The sequence below is a fragment of the Microtus oregoni genome, unplaced genomic scaffold, assembly GCF_018167655.1.
Source record: "Microtus oregoni isolate MIOR12 unplaced genomic scaffold, Mior012 000138F_ref0000102, whole genome shotgun sequence".
Lineage (NCBI taxonomy): Eukaryota > Metazoa > Chordata > Mammalia > Rodentia > Cricetidae > Microtus > Microtus oregoni.
The window spans coordinates 823943-844327 of NW_024544788.1; the positions used below are offsets into that span (position 1 = coordinate 823943).

At 44.1% G+C, this 20385-nt stretch overlaps 1 protein-coding gene across 1 annotated transcript; it reads right to left on the minus strand.

Annotated features, from left to right (window-relative positions):
• Positions 1-2996: 2996 nt before the first annotated feature.
• LOC121444728 (A-kinase anchor protein 14-like) lies at positions 2997-17107 on the minus strand. The gene is made up of 6 exons (XM_041646631.1): positions 17021-17107; positions 11387-12252; positions 11205-11296; positions 7907-8086; positions 3879-3931; positions 2997-3090 (listed from the first exon to the last, which is right to left on the minus strand). Exons 2-6 carry the CDS (start codon positions 12240-12242, stop codon positions 2997-2999), a joined length of 1275 nt encoding a protein of 424 aa, XP_041502565.1. The 5' UTR covers positions 12243-12252; positions 17021-17107.
• Positions 17108-20385: the final 3278 nt, after the last annotated feature.

Genomic DNA, 20385 nt, shown 5'->3' on the forward strand with positions numbered 1-20385 from the left:
TTCTAACATCAAAAAGGAAATTGTGGGTTCTAGGCATAAAAAGGTTATTGTTTTGTTTGTTTTTGGGGTTACTTTTTGATGTGTGGTTTCAAGCAGTTCAGGTTGGCCTCAGGCTTTGTGGCCAAGGATGACTCTGAGCTCTTGGTCTCCTGCCTCTACCTTCCAAGTGTTGAGATTCCAGATGTGTGCCACTATGCCCAGCCAAAAAGGCTACTGCGCTCTGGAATGGCTTTTCAGTGCTTCCGTGCCTTCTGAATCCTTCAGTCCTTCAATAAAAGATGCTTGTTGATACAATTAGTAAGTTATTTTGGGCTTTTTAAGGTTGACCCTAACTTTCTGGTTTGAAAGTCCAAATTTTGAGTGAAATCATGCAATGTTAGAAAGGTGTCACAGAGAGAAAGTGGCAGCGGCAGCAGAAGTTTAAATTTTACGTTGTGATTTGGTGTGAATATTTTTAGCTTTATACAGTGTCTGCCCCTGCCCCAGCAGAACTTGGAAATGGCATATCTCTGTCTTGACTGTGTCACAAATGGGCTGTTAACAAAATGAATGACAGTGTTGCTGTAAAAAGCAATTCTGGAATTTGAAAACTGACTGTTTCTATAGTCTGCCCTAGAAATGTATTTTGGGCTAAGTCTACCTCTGCTCTAAAAGCAAGCAAACCAAAAGGCTAACTCACAGATGTGTGGAATAGAAAATGTGAGCATTAGATGTTTTAAGTTGTTAATGAATTACTTAAGATAGTTCTTTCAGCTGCCAGGGTGTAGCTCAGAGTTAGAACATGTGGTTATCATGCATGCGGCCCTGAGCTACATCCCCAGCAGTGCAAAAAAAAAAAAATTTTGAAATGCAGTCTTGGGAAGTCTCTTGTTGTGCCGGTATAAAAATACTATTTCTAGCTAAGCTGATATTTATTGATAGGATAATATCTAAAGGAATGAACGTCAGGAGTGCTAATGAGGGAAAATATAATGTCAGTATTTTAATTAGCTCTTTCATGATAATGAAAGTAAAATATTAAATGTTTTCATTTGTGTTCTTTATGTACTCAGATTTTTTTTTTGCGACAGAGTCTCACTGTGTAGCCCTGGATAGCCTGGAATTCCTAGAATTCTGCCTGCCTCTGCTTTCCTGGTGCTAGAATTAGAGGTGTGTGCCACTGCACCTGGCTATCAGCTTTGATTTTAAACATTGTTAAACTCTTCAGCTTTTTTATATCAATCAATGTCTTTAATCCCTAACTTTGTAGAAACCCTCCTCACTTTATCACTGCTCGAAAAGTTGAATATATGTTCTTGGAAAATGTGTTTTTAGCCCACAGCTGCTGAACTGGCCAGCAGTTAGCATGTAGCAACATCTGTGATCTTTGAACTTGAAATGATTTCACTGTATCTGTTCTTCTCAGTCTAGTAAGTCTGCAGTTTCCTAAAACTTCATGGAAACTAGCTTCCAAAGTTTCAAGTCTTACTGTTTCCTACACCTCCTCATGTCATACAATGTAAAGTTTATAATTCCTACTTTAAACTTTATTCTGGGGGGGCATTAGATTTTGTTAACTGGCTCCTAGCGACTGGATGAGTATGTTTTCATTTTTCTTAGGTAATGTAGTTTAAATGCAACAATTTTATGGTGTATAAGTATTATGGGTTTTATTTCGATTCTTCTCTTGTATAGAATAGACACAGTCAATGAAAGAAAAGATAGGAATTTATTTCAAAACCTACCATTCCTTGAGTCAGTTCATTTGGATAAGATCTGCAAAGATCAGCTTTAATAGCAGATCCTTTAAAAAAAAGTGGAAGGCTAAAAGTATTTTATTTTTAGCTTGAGTTATTGCTTCAAACTGTGTTTTATCACCTGAGCTCTAAGCCAGCCACTGTTTGCAAAGGCAAATCTTCCTGGTTTACACACATATGCACACACACGCGCATACACACGTGCACGCACACGCACACGTGCACACACATGCGCACGCATGCACGTACACACGTGCGCACACACATGCACGTACACACATGCACACACACGTGCACACACATGCGCACACACACATTTGTAATTGAACAAACATTGAGTTAGGACTTCTTTTTGCTACACTCCCAGTGAACAAGATGGTGGCTAGGGTTCTAGCTGTATTGTTCAAGTTCTTTAGGCCCATTTAAAATCTATGTAGAATGATTGTAATTTAAATACTTCATTTTGTTCTGTAAAGAGACTTACCTAGTTTCTTACCTCTTCACCTGTTGTTCACAGGGTTTTCTCTCCTTTTTAAATTGTTGTACAAAGATAATAGTTAAAAAAATAGAAGACTTGCTCAGTCCTACCACATGTCTTGTTTGTTACAAGTATTCTGTGTTCCTTGTATGTCTTTGTCACTCAAAGTATAGTGTAAATTTGTCTTGGACATTTTAAAATTGTGTGACCAAGCTTAGGAGTCTCATAAGGAAGGTAGGAATACATGATGACCCAGTGTGAAGGTAGAAACAAGACCAGAAAAGAATAAGGGCGCTAATCCCTCTCTAGTTCATTGTACTAATAAGCATGTGATGTGTTCTAGAAGCCAAAACATTCGGTTTCAGTATTTGGCAGTGAGGCTCACCTTACAGTAGAAGAGGTCTGTGAGTAAGCAAACCCTTCAGACTGGGTAGTATGAGCTCAGAAGTGTTGCCGTTTTGTTACCCAGCATACCCATAAAAATGTGTATCAAGCCGGGAGGCAGGCACAGAGAAGGACCAAACAGCTAAGGGCCAATGGGTGAACTTGAGCATTGTTGGAAATGCAACTCTGTGCTTGCCAAACTCCAAAATCATGATATAGTGTTGACAAAAACCTTTTCAAAAACAGAAAACAACTTATTACAGAATGGATAACAAATAAAAGCAAAAATGCAGTTGGGTTGTGTACCACAAGTTTATTATTCAATAAATATTATGTGGTTTGATGTGCTGTTTCATATTTTAATGTATCATTAAGAGTCCTCAGACATAACACAAGAATCAGACAACTTTGAAAGGAATAGACTCCAACAAAATATGTTTGGTCTCAGTAATGTCTCTCAGCCATTGTTCTCGAAATCGGATCTTTCCTGGTCTATAGAGGAAGGGGAAAAACATGCATACACAAAGCTTTTATAATCAAAACATTGAGACAGGAATTCCCTCCTTACATTCCCAGTGAACAGGGTTCTGACTGGTTTCTACTGGATTCCTTACTGTTCTTTAAGCCTAGGTATAAAGTCTTTTGGAGGGCTGCCATGAAGTAACATGGGTTGCTACACTTGAGCAAATTCATTGTGAGTTTCATGTGGTTCTTTATTGGGAGCGGAAGTCCTGAAACATAATTTTACTCTATAGTCCAGTCAAGCCTGAAACTTACAGCAGTCCTCCTGCCTCAGCCTCTCAAGTGCTGAGGTTATAGACATACATTATAATGCCTAAAAGGGGCATTTACCCATAGTAAATTCAGTATAATTGTCAAGTTTTCCTGAAGAGGGCTAGGGCCGTAGCTCAGTGGTAGGTTCCCTGCCTCATGTATGCAAGGTTCTGGGCTTGATACCCAGAAAACACACGCACACACGCACTCACACACACACACTTTCAAGCTTTGATGTTTCTGTAGAAATAACAGATATGACTCACTTTGCATTACCCTGTTCTATCAACTAATTCATAAGTTTCTAATTACTGAAAAAAAAACACTAAGAAAAACAGTTTTCTAGACTGCTGCCAGAATCATCCTTTCAGCCAGTCCTGTAGGGAAAGTGGTCAAAGATGAGGTGAGCTCTGCATGAATTATCTGTGGGTGTGGGCCTATGGGATTCCTAGAATGTGACAGCCTTTACCTCACCTGTTTAGAACAAGTCTCCAAATTTTAATTACCTTTGAAGTAGTTCTGAATTCTCAAAGATATAGGAGACATCAACAGGCATATCCTGAGAGAGAGGGACAACTGTAAGTCTGGACCAAGCATGCCAACGCTCAATCCTCCCCCTCTCCCCTTATCCAGAAGTATATATTTGCATTTTCAGGACCCATAAGTGGGAACTTATTAGCTGGTAGTTCTTTTGTCATTTAAAGGCTATTCTGCTAAAGACTTTTTTTTTTGGTCACAGGTACCTTAAGCTACACCACAAGATTGGAGACAGTCGCCAGAGGCAAGTGTCCCTCAACAAGAGCATGACTCAGTCTTTTGCCTTCTTTATTAATTTCTTTTGGCAAGGGGGGGGATTGAAATGGTTTTTTTTTTTCCGAGACAGGGTTTCTCTGTAGCTTTGGAGCCTGTCCTAGAACTAGCTCTTGTAGACCAGGCTGGTCTCGAACTCACGGAGATCCGCCTGCCTCTGCCTCCTGAGTGCTGGGATTAAAGGCGTGCGCCACCACCGCCCGGCTTGAAATGGTTTTTTAATATCGAAGTTTAGTTCTGTTGTCTTCTTTACATAGTGCATTTTAGTCAGCTGTGGCTCTCTACCTCTTAGGAATGGAACAAACAAGAAGGAAATAACATAGATGAACAAGTTAAAACATTCTCATTTTGAAGCAGTGGTTTTGCTGTGTTACCTGTACTGGTGGTACATACATACACACCGAGGAATGAGGACCAATAGTTACAATAGTAAGTAAGACCCTGGCTAAAAAAGAAGCTAGGTGTGATGGCACCTGTCTGAATCCCAGTACTCAGGAGGTAGAGGATTGTCACAAGTTTGAGGCCAGCCTGGTCTACCAAGTGAGTTCAGTGTCAGCCAGGGCTTTTATAGCAAGACCCTGTCTCAAAAAGCGGGAGTGTTTGGGGATATAGCTCAGTTGGTAGAATACTTCTCTAGCATGCCTGAAGCCAGTGCCTCATAAATTGAACATGGTGACCCGTGCCTGTCATCCCAGCACTTGGGAGGGAGAGGCAGGTTGGAAGCCAACCTGGACTATATGAAATCCTGACACATAAGATAGAAAAAAAGGAAGGAAGGAAGGGGAAGGGGAAAGAAGTAGAGAGAAGAGGGAACAGGCAATGCATTGTTTGGGAAGAAAATGTTCTAGTTAGAAGGAATGGTGGATGTCTCTATCAGGTTTATTGGAAGAATAGCAAGGTTGGAGTGGTAGAAACAGAATAGAGGGAAAGCGGCAATGAGAAAGCAGAAATAGTATATTTATAATATGTATATTAGATATAGTCATAGCTCATTGTTATTCAGATACAGTCTCTAGGTGTGTGCTATCAGAATTACCTAGGAGTTTGCTGAGAATGTATTATCTCAGCTGGGTGCTGGTAGCCTATGCCTTAACCCCAGCACTTAGGAGGCAGCCAGAGGTCTGTGGATCTCTGGTGGCCAGCCCGGGCTACAAAGTGAGTAGGACAGCCAGAGCCACACAGAGAAACCCTGTCTCCAAAATAAGACCCTCTGAATCTGAATCTTTATTTAATAAGATCCTCAAGTAATTTCCATGTACTTCAAAGTTCAGCACTATTGCGGGGACATTTTAAACAAAGGACCTGAGGCTGGAGAAATGGCTCAACAGTTAACAGCTCTCCTTCAGAGGACCCATAGTAGGCAACTTAAAACTGCCTGAAACTCCAGATCCAGGGGATCTGAAGCCCTTTCTTGGCCTCTGTATGTTAGATGCACTCATATGAACACACACAATTAATAAAAATAAATCTTTAAACACAGGAGTGACAGAAATTCGCTTTAAAGGGCTACTGCATGTGGGCAATGACAGGAGAGAGAACAGTTAAGCTATTGAAATAATCCTGGGGACAGAGGGAGAGAGACAGGAGATGTGGAATACTGTCCATACTTTCTTGATGGGTGAAGGGAAGGACATGATGGAAAGAGAAGAGTCAAGGAAGATGCCGAGGAATCAGCCATCAGCTCAGATGCAAAGACTTGAAGTGGGTCAGTTGTGGGGCGAAATCAAACATTCAATTTTAAGGCTAGGGAGACGGCTCAGGGCTAAAGCACTTGTTTAGCGTCCAAAGGCCCTAGGTCCAACCTCCAGAATCACAGAAACAAAACTAATTTTAAAAATAATAAGTGAAAGGTGCATTAAATCTCAAAATATGCTAGAGATTTGGAAATCATAAGATCTAGTGACATTAATTTTTCTTATTGAGTCACTTTGTTTTGTTTTTTGTTTTTCAAGACAGTGTTTCTCTGTAGCTTTGGAGCCTATCCTGGAACTAGCTCTTGTAGACCAGGCTGGTCTCGAACTCACAGATCTGCCTGCCTTTGTCTCCCGAGTGCTGGGATTAAAGGCATGCGCCACCACTGCCTGGCTTGATTCACTTTTTTTTTTTTTTTTTGAGATGAAGGAATCACAGTGTGTCACCAAAGTTGGGTATAAAAATTCTCAAAAAGTGTTTTTTTTTGGGGGGTAATAAACATTTTCAAGGTTCTTATTTTTATTATTTTATGAGTGTTTTGCCTGCATGTATGTGTGTGCACCACACATGTACCTGGAACCAAAGAGGGTTTCAGGGTCTCTTGGACTGTAGTTACAGATGACTATGAGCTGCCTTGTGGATGCTAGGAATCTAACCCAGGTCCTATGCAAGAGCAGCCAGAGCTTTTAACCACTGAGCCAGCCCTGGATTTTATTTTTAAATTGTGTGTGTGTGTGTGTGTGTGTGTGTGTGTTTGTTGGGGGATATGTGCTTATGAGTATCCAGAAGCTAGATCCTTTGGAGCTGGAGTAATTATGAGCCCTGTGTCTTGGGTCCTGGGAACCAAACTCAGCAAGAACAGCAAGCGCACGTAACTGCCATAAACTGCGTTCAAGTGATTCTTAACCTCCTGAGTGCTGAGAGCAAAGTGCATCACTGTACCCAGCTTGAGGTTTTGTTTGATTTTGAAATGTACCTCTTGCTGTTGCTCAGGTTGGTATGCGGATTCAAATGATTCTCCCATTTCAGCCTCCTGAGTGGGTGGGGCGGCTATAGGCAGGCATCCACGTACCGAGCTCTGGATGGTGGTTAAAGCCATATGACTGGATAAAATAACGAAGCTAAGTACAGAGAATGGGTCTGGGCATTGGGACATTGTAACATGAAGTTGACCGTGTGAGGCAGACACCAGTCCATGCCGCAAAGGAATGGTGAGTGCGGGACAAGGCACGCCAGGAGAGCGTACTAGAAACCAGATGCAAAGTGTGGAGGACAGTAGTCAGCGTGATAGGTGCTGCGGATGGGCCAAGTAAAATGAGGGCAGAAACGTGACTGCTAAGTAGAGTGGCATATTATTTGTGTTTTAATAAATAAAGCTGGCCTGAAGGTCAGTGCAAAGAAGCCACACTAGTCAGCCATACAGGCCAGGCAGTGGTGGCACACACTTTCAATCCCATCAGCCACACTAGTTAGCCATAGGGGCTGGATGGTGGTGATGCACGCCTTTATTCCGAGCAGTAGAAAGGAATATGAGGTGGGATGAGACAAGAACTCTCTCTCTCTCAGTCCGAAGGTTTCACTGAGGTCAGAGCTCTCTAGTGCCTTGACTGCTTTGTTTTTCCGATCTTCAGGTTGAACCCTAATATCTGTCTCTAGGTTTTTATTATTCATGCTACAATTAAGTTTTATGTGTTGGAGATACAGCTAAAGGACAGAGTAACTGCCTAGCACATGCAAGACCCAGGGTTCCATCCTCAGCACCACATAAATAAATAAACAAACAAATGGCTTGAATTTGTTAGAGTGAGCACTGGTAGCACACGCCTGGAATCTCAGCACGGGGGAGGCTGAGGCAGGAGGATCAGGATTTCAGGGCCATCCTTGGCTATTTAAGTAGTTAAAGATCACAACCTGTCCCCACAAAAGCCCAGTGTTTTGCAGTAGGCAGGGGAGTCGATGATACCCATGACCAAAGATGTCATCATTGCTGAATCCTCACTGAAGGGACCAGGATGCAAAAAGCAGAGCTTACCGGAGGTTTGCTCTTGTTGAACTTGATGGTGAAATAGGCGTTAGCACTGACTCTTGCTAGGGGTCTCACGGCAGTAGGGGCACTCCAGCGCACACGGTAGATATAGTGGAAGGAGTGAATTAAGTCTTTCCTCTCTATAAAATCTGCATAGTACACCCAGCGATTTTGAAACTCCCACGTCTGTTTCACAGAAAAAAGAGAAAGCTCACAGAGAGAGAACAGCAGGATCAGCTCAACAAAGGCAGTACGTAACAGGGTTACAGATTCTGAAATCTTGACCTTGTTCAGTTTGTTTCGAACTAGGACCCACTCTGAGTTATTCCCACAGGAGAGAGACAGAATAATTCGGAAATGCGAAACATTTGAGATGAGCTTTGGGCGGTGGCAGAAGCAGAATGGGGCAAGGGTTAAGGTGTGGATGTACACATCACACTTGACATTCTCACTTGGGAGGCAAGTGTGTGGCTAAATTGGAGACTAATCAGTGATTGGAATAGGTGTTCTGTTTACCCCAGGAGGCCTCTAGGGTAACGAAGCCCATTTCAAGCACCTGTCAAATTGGACTTACTTCCTTTGTTGTGAAACGTGGCTTAGAAAAGAAGGGCCGCGTTCTGGGGGAGATTTTTCTTTGAAGGCACTTGCTATGCAAGCCTGAGGACTTGAGTTCAAACCCCAGGATCCCCATAAAGGTCCCAGCTAACTCCATAGGGCTGTCCTCTGACCTCTCTATGTGTGCACTGTGGTAGGTGTGTGACCCCCCCCACCTTCCCCCGCACACAACAAAAAAGTAAAAGAAGGTCAGGCAGTTGGGTTATCTACCTCAAATGGGGGACTGGGAGGGGGGTGGTGCAGCTCAGTAGAAGAGTGTTTGCCTCCTGTGTGGAAGGCCTTGGGGTCTGATCCCCAGCATGGGTCTTCTACACTCTCTGAGACAGGGTCTCACTAGATAGTCCGGTAAGAAAAGACGTGAGGGTGGCAGGTCTCATCTGATTGGGGGCTGAGGGTGTAGCTAAGTTGTCAGAGTGCTCATGTTTGCATGCACAAAGCCCTTGGCTTGTCCCCAGCACTGCATAGGCCAGATGTGGTGGAGCACACCTGTCATACCAGCTTGCGGGAGGTAGAGGCAGGAAGCTCCGAAGTTCAAAGTCACTCTTAGACATCCGATGAGTTCCAGGCCAGCTTGGGCTTCAGGAAATCCTGTGCCTTTCCACCCCCCAAAATGCAATGGGATGGAGAGACAGGTACACAAGGAAGTGCCCTGAAGTTTGGCTCTCCAGAAACCCATATGGCTGGGTAATGGTGGTGCAGCTGTAATTTCAGCTTTAGAAGGCAAAGACAGGAAGCTGCATAGGGCAAGCTGTGGGATTGACTCATTGAGAGATCCTTCCTCAAAAATAAGGTGGAAGAGTGACAGGAGCCACACACACGCGTGCTCACACATGCATTCCCATAAAATGCATATTCATAGGCAACATATACCATACACATGAAGAAATTAAGTCATATCTGATTTTTAATCCAGGCTGTGGGAAATTTTGTTTTGTTTGCTTGTTTTTCGAGACAGGGTTTCCCTATGTAGCTTTGGCTGTTCTGCAGCTCACTCTATGGACAGGCTGGCCTCGAACTCACAGAGATCTGCCTGCCTCTGCCTCCTGAGTGCTGGGATTAAAGGCTTGTACCATCACTGCCTGGTTTAGACTGTGGGAAATCATAAGTGGCACAGTGAGACATTTTCCCTTTCTTTTGGCCATTAGTAAAAAGTAACAGGCTACTGACGGTTTCAGAGCCGAGTTTGTAGGTTTGAAGCCAAGCTTAAGGAAAGTAGGCTTGGCTTCACAGTATGGGGTGGTCCGCAGAAGTGAGGTTCAGGGCAATGGAGTATAGAGAGGAGGCCACTGCCCAGGGTCTGGTGAGCACCAACAAAGGTTAAAATGGAGTAGTGGTACCAGGATCTGAGAGGAGTGGAGAGATGTGAGCCACAGTAGGAAAGGACCCGCATGAATAGTTATTCAATATATGCGCATTACAAAGGGCCAAAGACATGAATGAGTAGGATGTTGTTTATATGCGTATGCGTATGTGGAAATAATGGTTAACCTTTTGTTATTTCTTAGGATCTTTCCAATTTGTACCTTTTCTTTTTCTTTTCTTTCTTTTTTTTTTTTTGAGAAATGGCTTCTCACTGGTCAGTCCTAGGCAAGCATTTGCCTGTCTCTGCCTTCCTGGCACTTGGATTACAAGTACACAGCATCACGCATGGCTTTTTAAGTGGCTGCTAGGAACTGAACTCAGGTCTTCGTGCTTACACTGCAGGCATATTCCTGACTGAAATATCTCTCCAGCCTTCCTCACCTTTTGGAGACAGAGACTCATGTAACTCAGACTGGCCTGGAATGGTAGTTGAAAATGACTTTAAACTCCCAATCCTCTCACCTTCACCCCCCCACGCCCCCAGGGCTGGGGTTACAATCCTGTCCCACTATACCTAGAGATACTTCTCTCTCCTTAGGCCAGCTTGCCCCCATTGACTATGTCAGCACAAAGTGCTTATGTTGAAATAGCATATCTTTGGGAAATGTACAATTAGGACGATACAAATGCATAGCAATGTGGTTGCACTTTTCTCTTTCAAAGATCATCCTACCTTGGGGCTGGAGAGATAGTTCAGTGGCTAAGAATGCTTACTGACTGGGGAGGTGGTGCACCCTTTTTAAGCCCAGCATTCAAGAGGCAGGGGCAGATGGATCTCTTATGTGTTTGAGGTCAGCCTAATCTACATAGCAAATCCCAAGCCAGCTTGAGCTTCATAGTGAGAGCCTGTTTCAAAAAATTAAAATAGGACTGGAGAAATGGCTTACTAAGAATGTTGGCTACTCTTTTCAGAGAACCTGGCTTCAACCCTCCGCATCTACAGTAACTCCCAGCCACCTCCCACTCCAGTTCTGGGGCATCTGACACTCTCTTCCAACCTCCACAGGCACCAAGCGTACACATGGTGCACACACATACAAGTCGGGGCAAAACCACTCGTACACATACAATACAAAGATGTTTTTCTTTTTAAAAGAAAAGAGCAGTGACTGAAGGGTTACAATGCTTCTATTAAAAACATAAGACAAGTAAGCAAAACTTTCCAATCTTGACTTTGGAACTCACAGGAAAATTATGTTTACTTATTCTAGGTGTCTTTGATGCCACCCCTTTTGTTTTCATGACCTCAAACTTTTGATCAATGGAGGACTTTTTTGTTGTTGCTCACACCCTGGGGTACCAAACTGGAGTGACCAAAGTCACTTACCGAAACAAACTTCTCAATTTGTTTCCGACCCTTTTCTGCTGTGAATTCTCCATGAGTGAGCCACTTAATGTTCTTGATGGGGTTTCTGGCTTCTGCAAACAAGGTAGAGGTGTATTAGTTGCCTGGTAGTGTGCTCTTACAGCAACGAGACAATTCTTTAGACAAATAAACCAGAAACTTACCTTCCACAAATTGAACAGCGGCAGCCAGAACACCTTCAACTATAGTCCGAGCTACCTCACCTGTCCCATCGTCTTTTTTTTCCTCTACCACAGGCTTTTTCTCTTTGACTTCTGGCACAACTTTCTTCTCTTTTGTTTCTGTCTCGGGTGCCTTCTCTTTTACCTCGGGTTCAGCCTTCTTGTCTTTTATCTCTTGTATTCGCAGAGACTTGAATCCCTTTACCTCAAGCAGAGGTGGCATGTCTTTCTTCTGTCTCATCTCTGGCATGAAGATCTTCTCTTTAAATTCTGGGACAAGTAGCACAGCTGGCACGACTGGCACGACTGGTACAACTGGCGCAGCTGGCGCAGTTGGAGCAGCTGGAGAAGCTGGCGCAGCCGGTGCAACTGGCGCAGCTGGCACAGCCACCTTTTCCTTTGGTTCTACTGGTGGCACAATTTTCTTTTCTTTGGCTTCTGGCACTACGGGCACAACCACCTTTTCTTTCATCTCTATTGACATAATCTTGTTTTCTCTCGTGTCTGTCACAATTCTCTTGTCTTTTACGTCTGTCACAAATGTCACCATCCTTTTGTCTTTCGTCTCTGGCTTCTTGTCCTTGGGATCTGAGATCGTCACAGTCTTCTTTTCTTTTGGCTCAGACACACTCTTTCTGTCCTTCGGATCTGTGACGATGGTCACAGTCTTTTTCTCTTTCTGATCTGTTACAGTCTTCTTTGGGTCCGCCACAGTCTTGCTGTCTTTTGGCTCTGTAGCACTCTTGGGCTCTGGAGCATCCGGTTTCTTTGCCTTGGCTGCGCTAGTGTTCTCCACAGTCTTACCCCTCTGGGGTGGGAGTCTTTTTCTGTTATCCATTTTATTTTGCCTAGATTAAAAAAAAATATTTATGTGCATGAATGTTTTGCTTGTGTGCATATCTTGCAGCAAGTGTATGCCTGATGCCTGCAGAGCTTAGAAGAGAACATTGAATTCCCTGTAACTGGAGTTACTGACAGTCGCATGCCATCATGTGGATGCTGGGACTTCAACCCAAGTCTTCTATAAGAGCAACAAGGGCCATAAAACAGAGTCATGTCTCCAATTCCTCCACCCTGTCCATTGGAAGTTCAAAATACTCAGGCCACACCTGCTGCCTCTTGAGAAGAGACTAGGGGTGAAGGGTGCTAGTCAGACCTTTTACTACCGACCCTTTTTATCTGCTTGCTGAGATGGACCTTGCCTGAAAACCAAGGATTTTCCATGCTGCAAACTGAGAGAACTTAAATCGAAATGCAACAGAGGAATTCCTAGCTTACTTGGACCATAACTCCAAATACTGACTCTAAATGCCTCAGTTCATGCTTTGAACAGATAAGGGGTCGAGCCTAGTTTAAAATTCGAATTTCATTTCTTAAAGACTTATTTATTTTATGTGTGCATGTTCTTGTCTGCATGTACATCTGCACATCACAAAGAGGGCATTGGATCTCATGACAGTTATGAGATGGCTGTGAGCCACCATGTGGGGGCTAGGAATTGAACTCAGGACCTCTGGAAGAGCAGCCCGTTCTCTTAATCACTGAGCCATCTCTCCAGCCTCCAAATTTCATTTTTAAATCTGTGTGTGGGTTTGCTTGTGCATGTGAATATGGGTGCCTGGAGATGCCAAAGGAAGACTAAATTGCCCTGGAGCTGCGGTTATGAGGGGATGTAAGTCACCTGATGTAGGTGCTGGGAACCAAACTTGGGACCTCTGGAAGCTCAGTACATGCTCTTAACCACTGAACCATCTCTCCAGCCCCAGCATGACTTTTTTAAAAAGTTGTGAGTTGAGGGAATAAAAGTGTATTCCAGTAGTAGGCCATTTATCTAACCTTGAGAAGCCTTGGGGTCCATCTCTAGCAACACACAACACACACACATACATATACTTTCTCTCTCTCTCTCTCTCTCTCTCTCTCTCTCTCTCTCTCTCTCTCACACACACACACACACACACACACACGTGCAAGCACACGTAATGAACCAAGAGGCAAGCCAGCAGAAGAGTGTTTTCATCTTGAATTTTCCAGGTATATAATTCTCAAAGATCCCAGGCATATATTATCTCAAGGAAACTATTATTTTTACCATTTCTTTCCCGAACATGTTATGTCACTTGTGCTTAATTAGCTTTGGTTAACCCTTTCAAAAATGTTAAATGGAGGTCAAGATGATGAGTATTCTCCTTTCTGTCTGGATTCAGTGGGGCTCTTGAACCATTTGGGATGACTCTGGTTTATGTTCTGAGATTTGAAGCTGGGAATAGTGACAAATATCTTTCATCTTAATTTTTGGGAGATAGGAAGAGTGCCGCAAGTGTTGCAGGAGGCCTCTTGTTGGTTCCTGGCTGCCCAGAACCCAAATAATCACACAGAAACTGCATTAATTAAATCACTGCTTGACCCATTAACTTGCTTTTTTTTTTTTTCGAGACAGGGTTTCTCTGTAGCTTTAGTGCCTGTCCTGGAACTAGCTCTTGTAGACCAGGCTGGCCTTGAACTCACAGAAAACAGAGATCTGCCTGCCTCTGCTTCCCGAGTGCTGGGATTAAAGGCATGCACCACCACCACCCAGCTAGCTCTAGCTTTTATTGACTAACTCTTTCATCTTAATTTAACCCATCTCTGTTAATCTGTATATCACCACGAGGTCGTAGCCTACCAGGAAACTTTCAGCATGTCTATTTCCTGTGGCTCCATGGCGGCTCCCTGACTCTGCCTTCTTCTTCCCAGCATTTACTTCTTTCCCGCCTACCTAAGTTCTGCCCTATCAACAGGCCAAGGCATCTTGTGCTACATAGTGACACCCTGCCTTAAAAAAAATAAGTGAACGGAGCTAGAGATAGCTTAGTGGTTAAGAGCACTGGCTGCTCTTCCAGAGGACCCCTGTTCAATTCCCAGCATCCACCTGGCAGCTCATAACTGCCTGCAACTCCAGTGCCAAGGGGTCTGATGTTCTCTTCTGGTCTCTGCAGGCATCAGGCACACATGTGGTGCACAGACACATGCAGGTAAAACACTCATACACATAAAATTTAAAAAAAAATTTTGTTCCTGTTTGAAGGAACAGAAATGTTTTTCTTAAAAAAATCATAAATGCAGTTCAAGTTTTCCAAATACCTTCAGCATTTGCTGATACCGTTAACAATAACTGAGCCTTAGCTTTCTCAGGACTGTGGACATAATAGGGGTGTGTCCATCGGGAGTTCTGTTTTTTCCTTTTTACATCTTTCCTCTTGAGTCTTGAAACACTTCTGAGAAATCATTTCTAGCTTGTAAATCATTTCTTGCAGGCAAATCTTTTTTTTAATTTAAAAAAATTTAGTTTTTTTGAGATGGGTCTTTTATAATTTATTATTTTTTAAAAGAAAAACTATCTTTTTTCATTTTACATACCAATCCTAGTTCCCACTCCCTCCCATCCTCCCATTCCCTTCACCTACTCCCCACCCCACCCCCCATCAAATCCTCAGAGAGGGCTTACTTTGGGGAAGGTCCAAGGCTGTCCCTACTATATTTAGGCTGAGCAAGATATTCATCTGTAGGAAATGGGTTCCCAAAAAGCCAGTACAAGCAGCAGGGATAAATCCTGGTGCCACTGCCAGTGGCCCCTCAGTCTGCCCCAGCTATACAACTGTCAACCACATTCAGAGGATCTAGTTTGGTCCTATGCTGGTTCCTTCCCTGTCCAGCTGGAGTTGGTAAGAGAAGGGGTCTTATTATGTAGCGTTTGCTGGCCTGGAGTACCCCGTGTAGACCAGAATGGCTTTGGACACACAAAGATCCATCCACCTGCTTGATTAAAGGTGTACAACCCCATGCCAGCCTCCTTGCCAGCAAACCTATAAATGAAAGGGAGGGGGGTGGCATTAGGTGTTTTTCCAAACTGAGCTCTTTATTTTTCTACAAAAAAAGCTCCCAATTTTGGGATATTTTATGTGCCATGTTTCATTTAACTACCATGACCCTATGACTGAGACAGACACTGGCTACTTTCCACATCTTCTGTCTCCTGCTTTGCTGGAAGGCTGACGGGAGTAGAGCACATGAAATGGCCCTCTAGTGTCCTAGGGAGGTCACATGCCAGGAAGAGCATGTGGACCTGTGAGAGGAAAACTACATTGCTTGCTGCCCCCCCCTCTATGGAATACCTGTGACTGGCTGGCTGCCTAGAGAAACTTCTAGCTTCTCTGGGCTGCTGTCTTACACAACTTGTGTCTGGTTCCCTCCAACTCCTACAAGCCTCAGCAAGCTGAACTCTGTATGTCTGTACTATGGCCGCATCTTTGTATTTCCTTGACCAACTATCCTAATTTAAGTATGCTAAGTTTTTTTTTATTGTTTTGAGACAGGGTTTCTTTGGTAGCCTTGGCTGTCCCAGAATTCACTTTGTAGATCAGGCTGGCCTCTAACTCACAGAGATCCTCCTGTCTCTGCATCCCGAGTGCTGGGATTAAAGATGTGCAACACCGCTGCCCGGCAAATAGAATGCTAATTTTTAAACATGTTTATTTAGTTCAGTTGACTGATTGTATGCAAGTGTACTGTGTATGTGCAGGAGACTGTGGAAACTAGAAGAGGGTGGGATCCCCTGGAACTAGAGGATTTTTTTTTTGTTTTTTTTTGTTTTTTTTTTTTGAGACAGGGTTTCTGTCTGTGTAAAAGCCCTGGTTGTCCTGGAACTAGCTCTTGTAGACCAGACTAGCCTCAAACTCACAGAGATCCACTTGTCTTTGCCTCCTGAGTGCTGGGATTAAAGGTGTGTGCCACCACTGCCGGGCCTGGAATCAGAGTTACAGGCAGTTGTGAGCCAGCTGATATATAAGATAGGAAAAAGAAATGCAAAAATATTAATTCACAAAAGGCTTCAGGGGCCTGTTTTCATCTTCATCTGGTCCAGATTGTGCTCCTTCTTCCTGCAAGCCTCTTTTTTTTCAACTCCTTAATGGGAGGGGGCATGGGTGCTCCAACACACATGGGGAGGTCAGAAGGCAACTTGCAGAAGCTGGTTCTCTCTTTCTACCACGTGAGTCCTGGGGACCACATTTATGCCCTGTGCCATCTCACTCTTGCTGCAAGCCCCTTTCATGAAAGACAACCCTTTGTTTCCCTTTTTAGCATCATTGGTCCTAAGTGTATGGTGGACACTGTGTAAGGCAATCAAATTCCATATATATATATATATATATATATATATATATATATATATATATGAAGCCCTGCATATCCTTTAAACATTCCTGTAATAACTACAGATAACTACAGACTCATGCTCATTTAGGCCTTGATATTTTCATTTTCCGCTCCACTCCCCTCCACCTCAGTTGTCCTCTTGCGGCAGCTGGCGTCTTTCCAAAGCCCACCTTTGGCTACATAGCAAGTTTGAAAGCAGCCAGCCTAGGTTACATAGATTCCCTCATCTCCAAAGTAACAACAGCAAACCAAAAAGGGAGGGCTTGAGGAAGGAAAGAAGGAAGGGTTTTAACTTCACCCATCTACGGACACATCAGTCTTAGGTGTCCCTCCCACTGACTTCTTTGGGGTCTGGGTAATTAATAGAACCACTTCAGGTCCCCAGTTGAGGCCTGCCCCATCCCAAAGAAACTCCGGTACCTAAATGAGTAGATTCCTTTTCGAAGCAGTAGCAGAGTTAGCCAGGGAAGCTTTAGCAGTTCTTGCAGGGCTTTGCCCCAAGATTCCTGGAGAGAATGTTTACAAATGCTACCATGGCAACGACGGCTCTTTGAACAATGGGAAGCTAAGCCCATGTGCCCCAGTCAATAAAAGCAAAGAAAGCAAGAGGAGGAACACACATTCTCCTTGCCATTTGGCCTCAGTACCAGAACTGAGCTGTGTGACGCAAGCTCAGCTTCTTCCCAGGACATGAGCTTTCAGGGTAGTGCCTGGAGGGTGATGTCACATTCCTCAGCCAAGAAGCACTGGGCCTTTGTATGCTCTGCAGGTTACTGCAACAAGCTATCTACTTTTTACAGTGCCGTCAGAATGTAGGTACCAGTGTTTCATATTTGGATGAAGTGAGGCACAGAGGATGTCATGCAAATTGCTGAGAGCTCAAACCCAGAACTATCTGACATCATTGACCACAATCTCATCTTTTCATGCCCATTCTGAGGTTAGGAGCTCTAATATGTTCAACTATTCTGAAAGATGTCTTTTGTGCATTGAGGATGAGAGTAGAACAATGATATCTGTACAGACTCAAGACAGTTTGCTTTGCACTTTTCTTTATCCATTTGTTGTTGTTTTTTTGTTTTTTGAGACAAGGTTTCTCTGGGTAACAGCCCTGGCTGTCCTGGAACTCACTCTGAGACCAGGCTGGCCTTGAACTCATAGAGATCCACCTTCCTCTGCCTCCCAAGTGCTGGGATAAAGATGTGCACCACCACCCAACTTTTCTCTATTTCTTGTCTACAAAATAAAGATGATCATGGCTTAGAGTAGAGGGTGTTGTCCTTTTTAGACAATGTCTTTCTATAGAGCCCTCCCTCTCAACCAGGGTCTCATGTATGGGATCTGAACTTGCTATGCAGCAGAGGATGGCCTTGAACTTCTGACCCTAAGCTATGGAATTCATGCATGATGCCAACTGACTTAATGTTCCAAAATCCCCGGGCGTTCCCAAGTGGCCTGCCCAGGATTCCTGGGTGGTTTCCCAAGCAGCTAGCTGCGGGAAATGCTGGCGAGTCCCCGGCGGGCTCGCAGAGCAGCGGGGCAGGTGCCAGGCCCCGGAGTGGCTCGTGGCAGGTCCTGGGTCCCACCACCCGAGTGGCGGCGGGTTCCCAACGGCAAGCGGGCGCATGGGTAGGGACATGTGACAGACACATAGTATGAATCAAAACTGAACCTTTACTACTTAGAGGAGAGAGAGAGGGAGGGAGGGAGGGAGGGAGAGAAAGAGAGAGAGACAGAGAGACATGTGCACACGCACACCAAGAGGGGACAGCGAGAGAGATTCAAGATGGTGGGGCAGGGGTCTGAGGTCACTGGGAGTGGGTGTGGCTTGTCCCTTAAAGGAACCAGAGACCAAAAGAATAACATTCCCACGTCTTCCTTACAATAAAAAAACAGAAGATTAGACACCACAGTTTGAAGGAATTGGGGCGGCAGATTCTCAAAACTGCTTCTGGCTGATTGTGGGAATCGTCTTTTGGGGCGGGGGGACCTGGGAAGGCTGGGTGCTGGCCACATCCTGGCATAGCTGGTCTCTTTGCTTCTGACTGGTGTCTGTGGCACGGAAATGTCTGGTGTCCCTTATCCTGTTTAAGGTATTGGCAGAACAAAGAACAAAGTTAAATTAAGGGGATAAAAATTTTTTTGGACCAGGGAATTGATGGGTGTAACTGACCTGTTTAAGATCCTTTAATTCAGCTCCCTGGAACTCACAAGAATTCCTTGGGTTTGTGAAAACAGAAGTTTTAGACACATGGAAGGCAGCATAATAGAGAAATTTGATTTGAAATTTATTTGGTGTGGTAACCTGGCAAAACCTCTCAGCTATCAAATTGTCTGAGATCTTTGAGAAGGATAAGATTTTACTTGAGTTACTGATTAAAAAATAACAGAGAACTTACTTGGATGGCACCCAGAGCTACTCTTTTGGGCCCTCCATGGTCGCTGAAGGTTGCACTTGACCTTTGCTGGTTAGCACCAGGCCTGCCAGGCTCCAGAAGATCCTGTGGGCTAAGAAATCTGTAGGAAGACAGGCCTACCTTGACCTGAGCAGCTAGGCTGTCGATTCCAGTGATTCCGTCCACATCTAGAAGTCTTTAGTTTAGACGAAAGGCAGTTTTGCCCAATGGTCAGCGCTTGGCAGTTGAAGCAAACTGCAGAAGGATGTTGTTCTGCGCCCATTTGTCTTCTTTGGAGGAAGCAGAGTGTTGCTGCTAAGGAGCCAACCTGTCTCTTCTTGTTATGAAAAGTTTTTTAATAATTAAATACTTAAATATCACATTCCCCGGATCTCTGAGCAGTTGAGGGCTGTTTATCAGGCATAGCTGCAGCATAGAATCTGTCTGGAAGGTTGGATCTGAGCTTCACTGCACTGGCTCTTAACAGGTAAGATCCACACTCGTAAAAAGAGAGAAAGAAAGAAAAAAAACTGCTTGTAATATAAGATTAGTGGCAGAACTGACAATGGTAGAGAACAGCTTAATATTAAATATAAGGCGTTTCTGTAAGAGACTTAAAAGTACATACCAGTTTAAAATATGAGACTTATGATTTTGTAGTCTGAAATGAGATGTAATGAGCAATTATTATACACAGAAAGAGTGAACAGGAATTGGACAACATGGATGGACCCTATCAAAGGCATGCCATTGTACAAAACATATGTAACAGGGTTAACATGAGGAGTTTAGTGAAAACCAGGTGAAAAGGCAGGGTATGCAGAAGTAAAAGTGGGAGAGCTTGGTCACCTGACCTGGCTCTCAGCCAAAATGGTGACAAAGTCACTGGACCCACCTGGCCCTCCACCAAGATGGCGACAGCCACGTGTTGTATGAAAAAAGTCACAATTTTTGAGCTGTAAGGATTTGAAGCTTAATGAGAGCGACTTAAAGGCATGATCTGCTCTGTTGCTGAGCCGCCATGACATAACAGAAGCCACAGAGGGGAGGGGCAAAAGGCTGGAACCGAAAAAACTGCATCATGCCACGGCTTCAATTGAAAAGCCGGCTGGAATTTTAAAGGCCGGGGAGCCGGTTGCTATCCAGAGCCAAAATTGTGAAAACCCACAAAAACAGCGTGAACACCCAAGACCACGTGGAAGAGCATCTTCTATCTGCGGGTGGGGTGCTATGGCCTAGCTGGATTCTGGTGACCCAGAAACCAGGGAGGCTGGGGGGGGCGGCTGCTCCGAGTGGCGATTAACCGATGAAAGAAGTGTTGTGCTTTCCTGTTGCTTTAAGGGACAAGCCACGCCCACTCCCATTACCTCTGACCTGCCCGCTGCTGCC

Bases quoted from the DNA above. Each gene is read 5' to 3' on its own strand.
- LOC121444728 (XM_041646631.1), bottom strand. From the start codon at position 12,242: ATGGATAACAGAAAAAGACTCCCACCCCAGAGGGGTAAGACTGTGGAG. The intron at 11,297-11,386 runs GTAAGTTTCTGG...CCTTGTTTGCAG, and splicing joins CGCTGTTCAATTTGTGGAAG to AAGCCAGAAACCCCATCAAG. The intron at 3,091-3,878 runs GTAATTAAAATT...CTTCCTCTATAG, and splicing joins AATTCAGAACTACTTCAAAG to ACCAGGAAAGATCCGATTTC.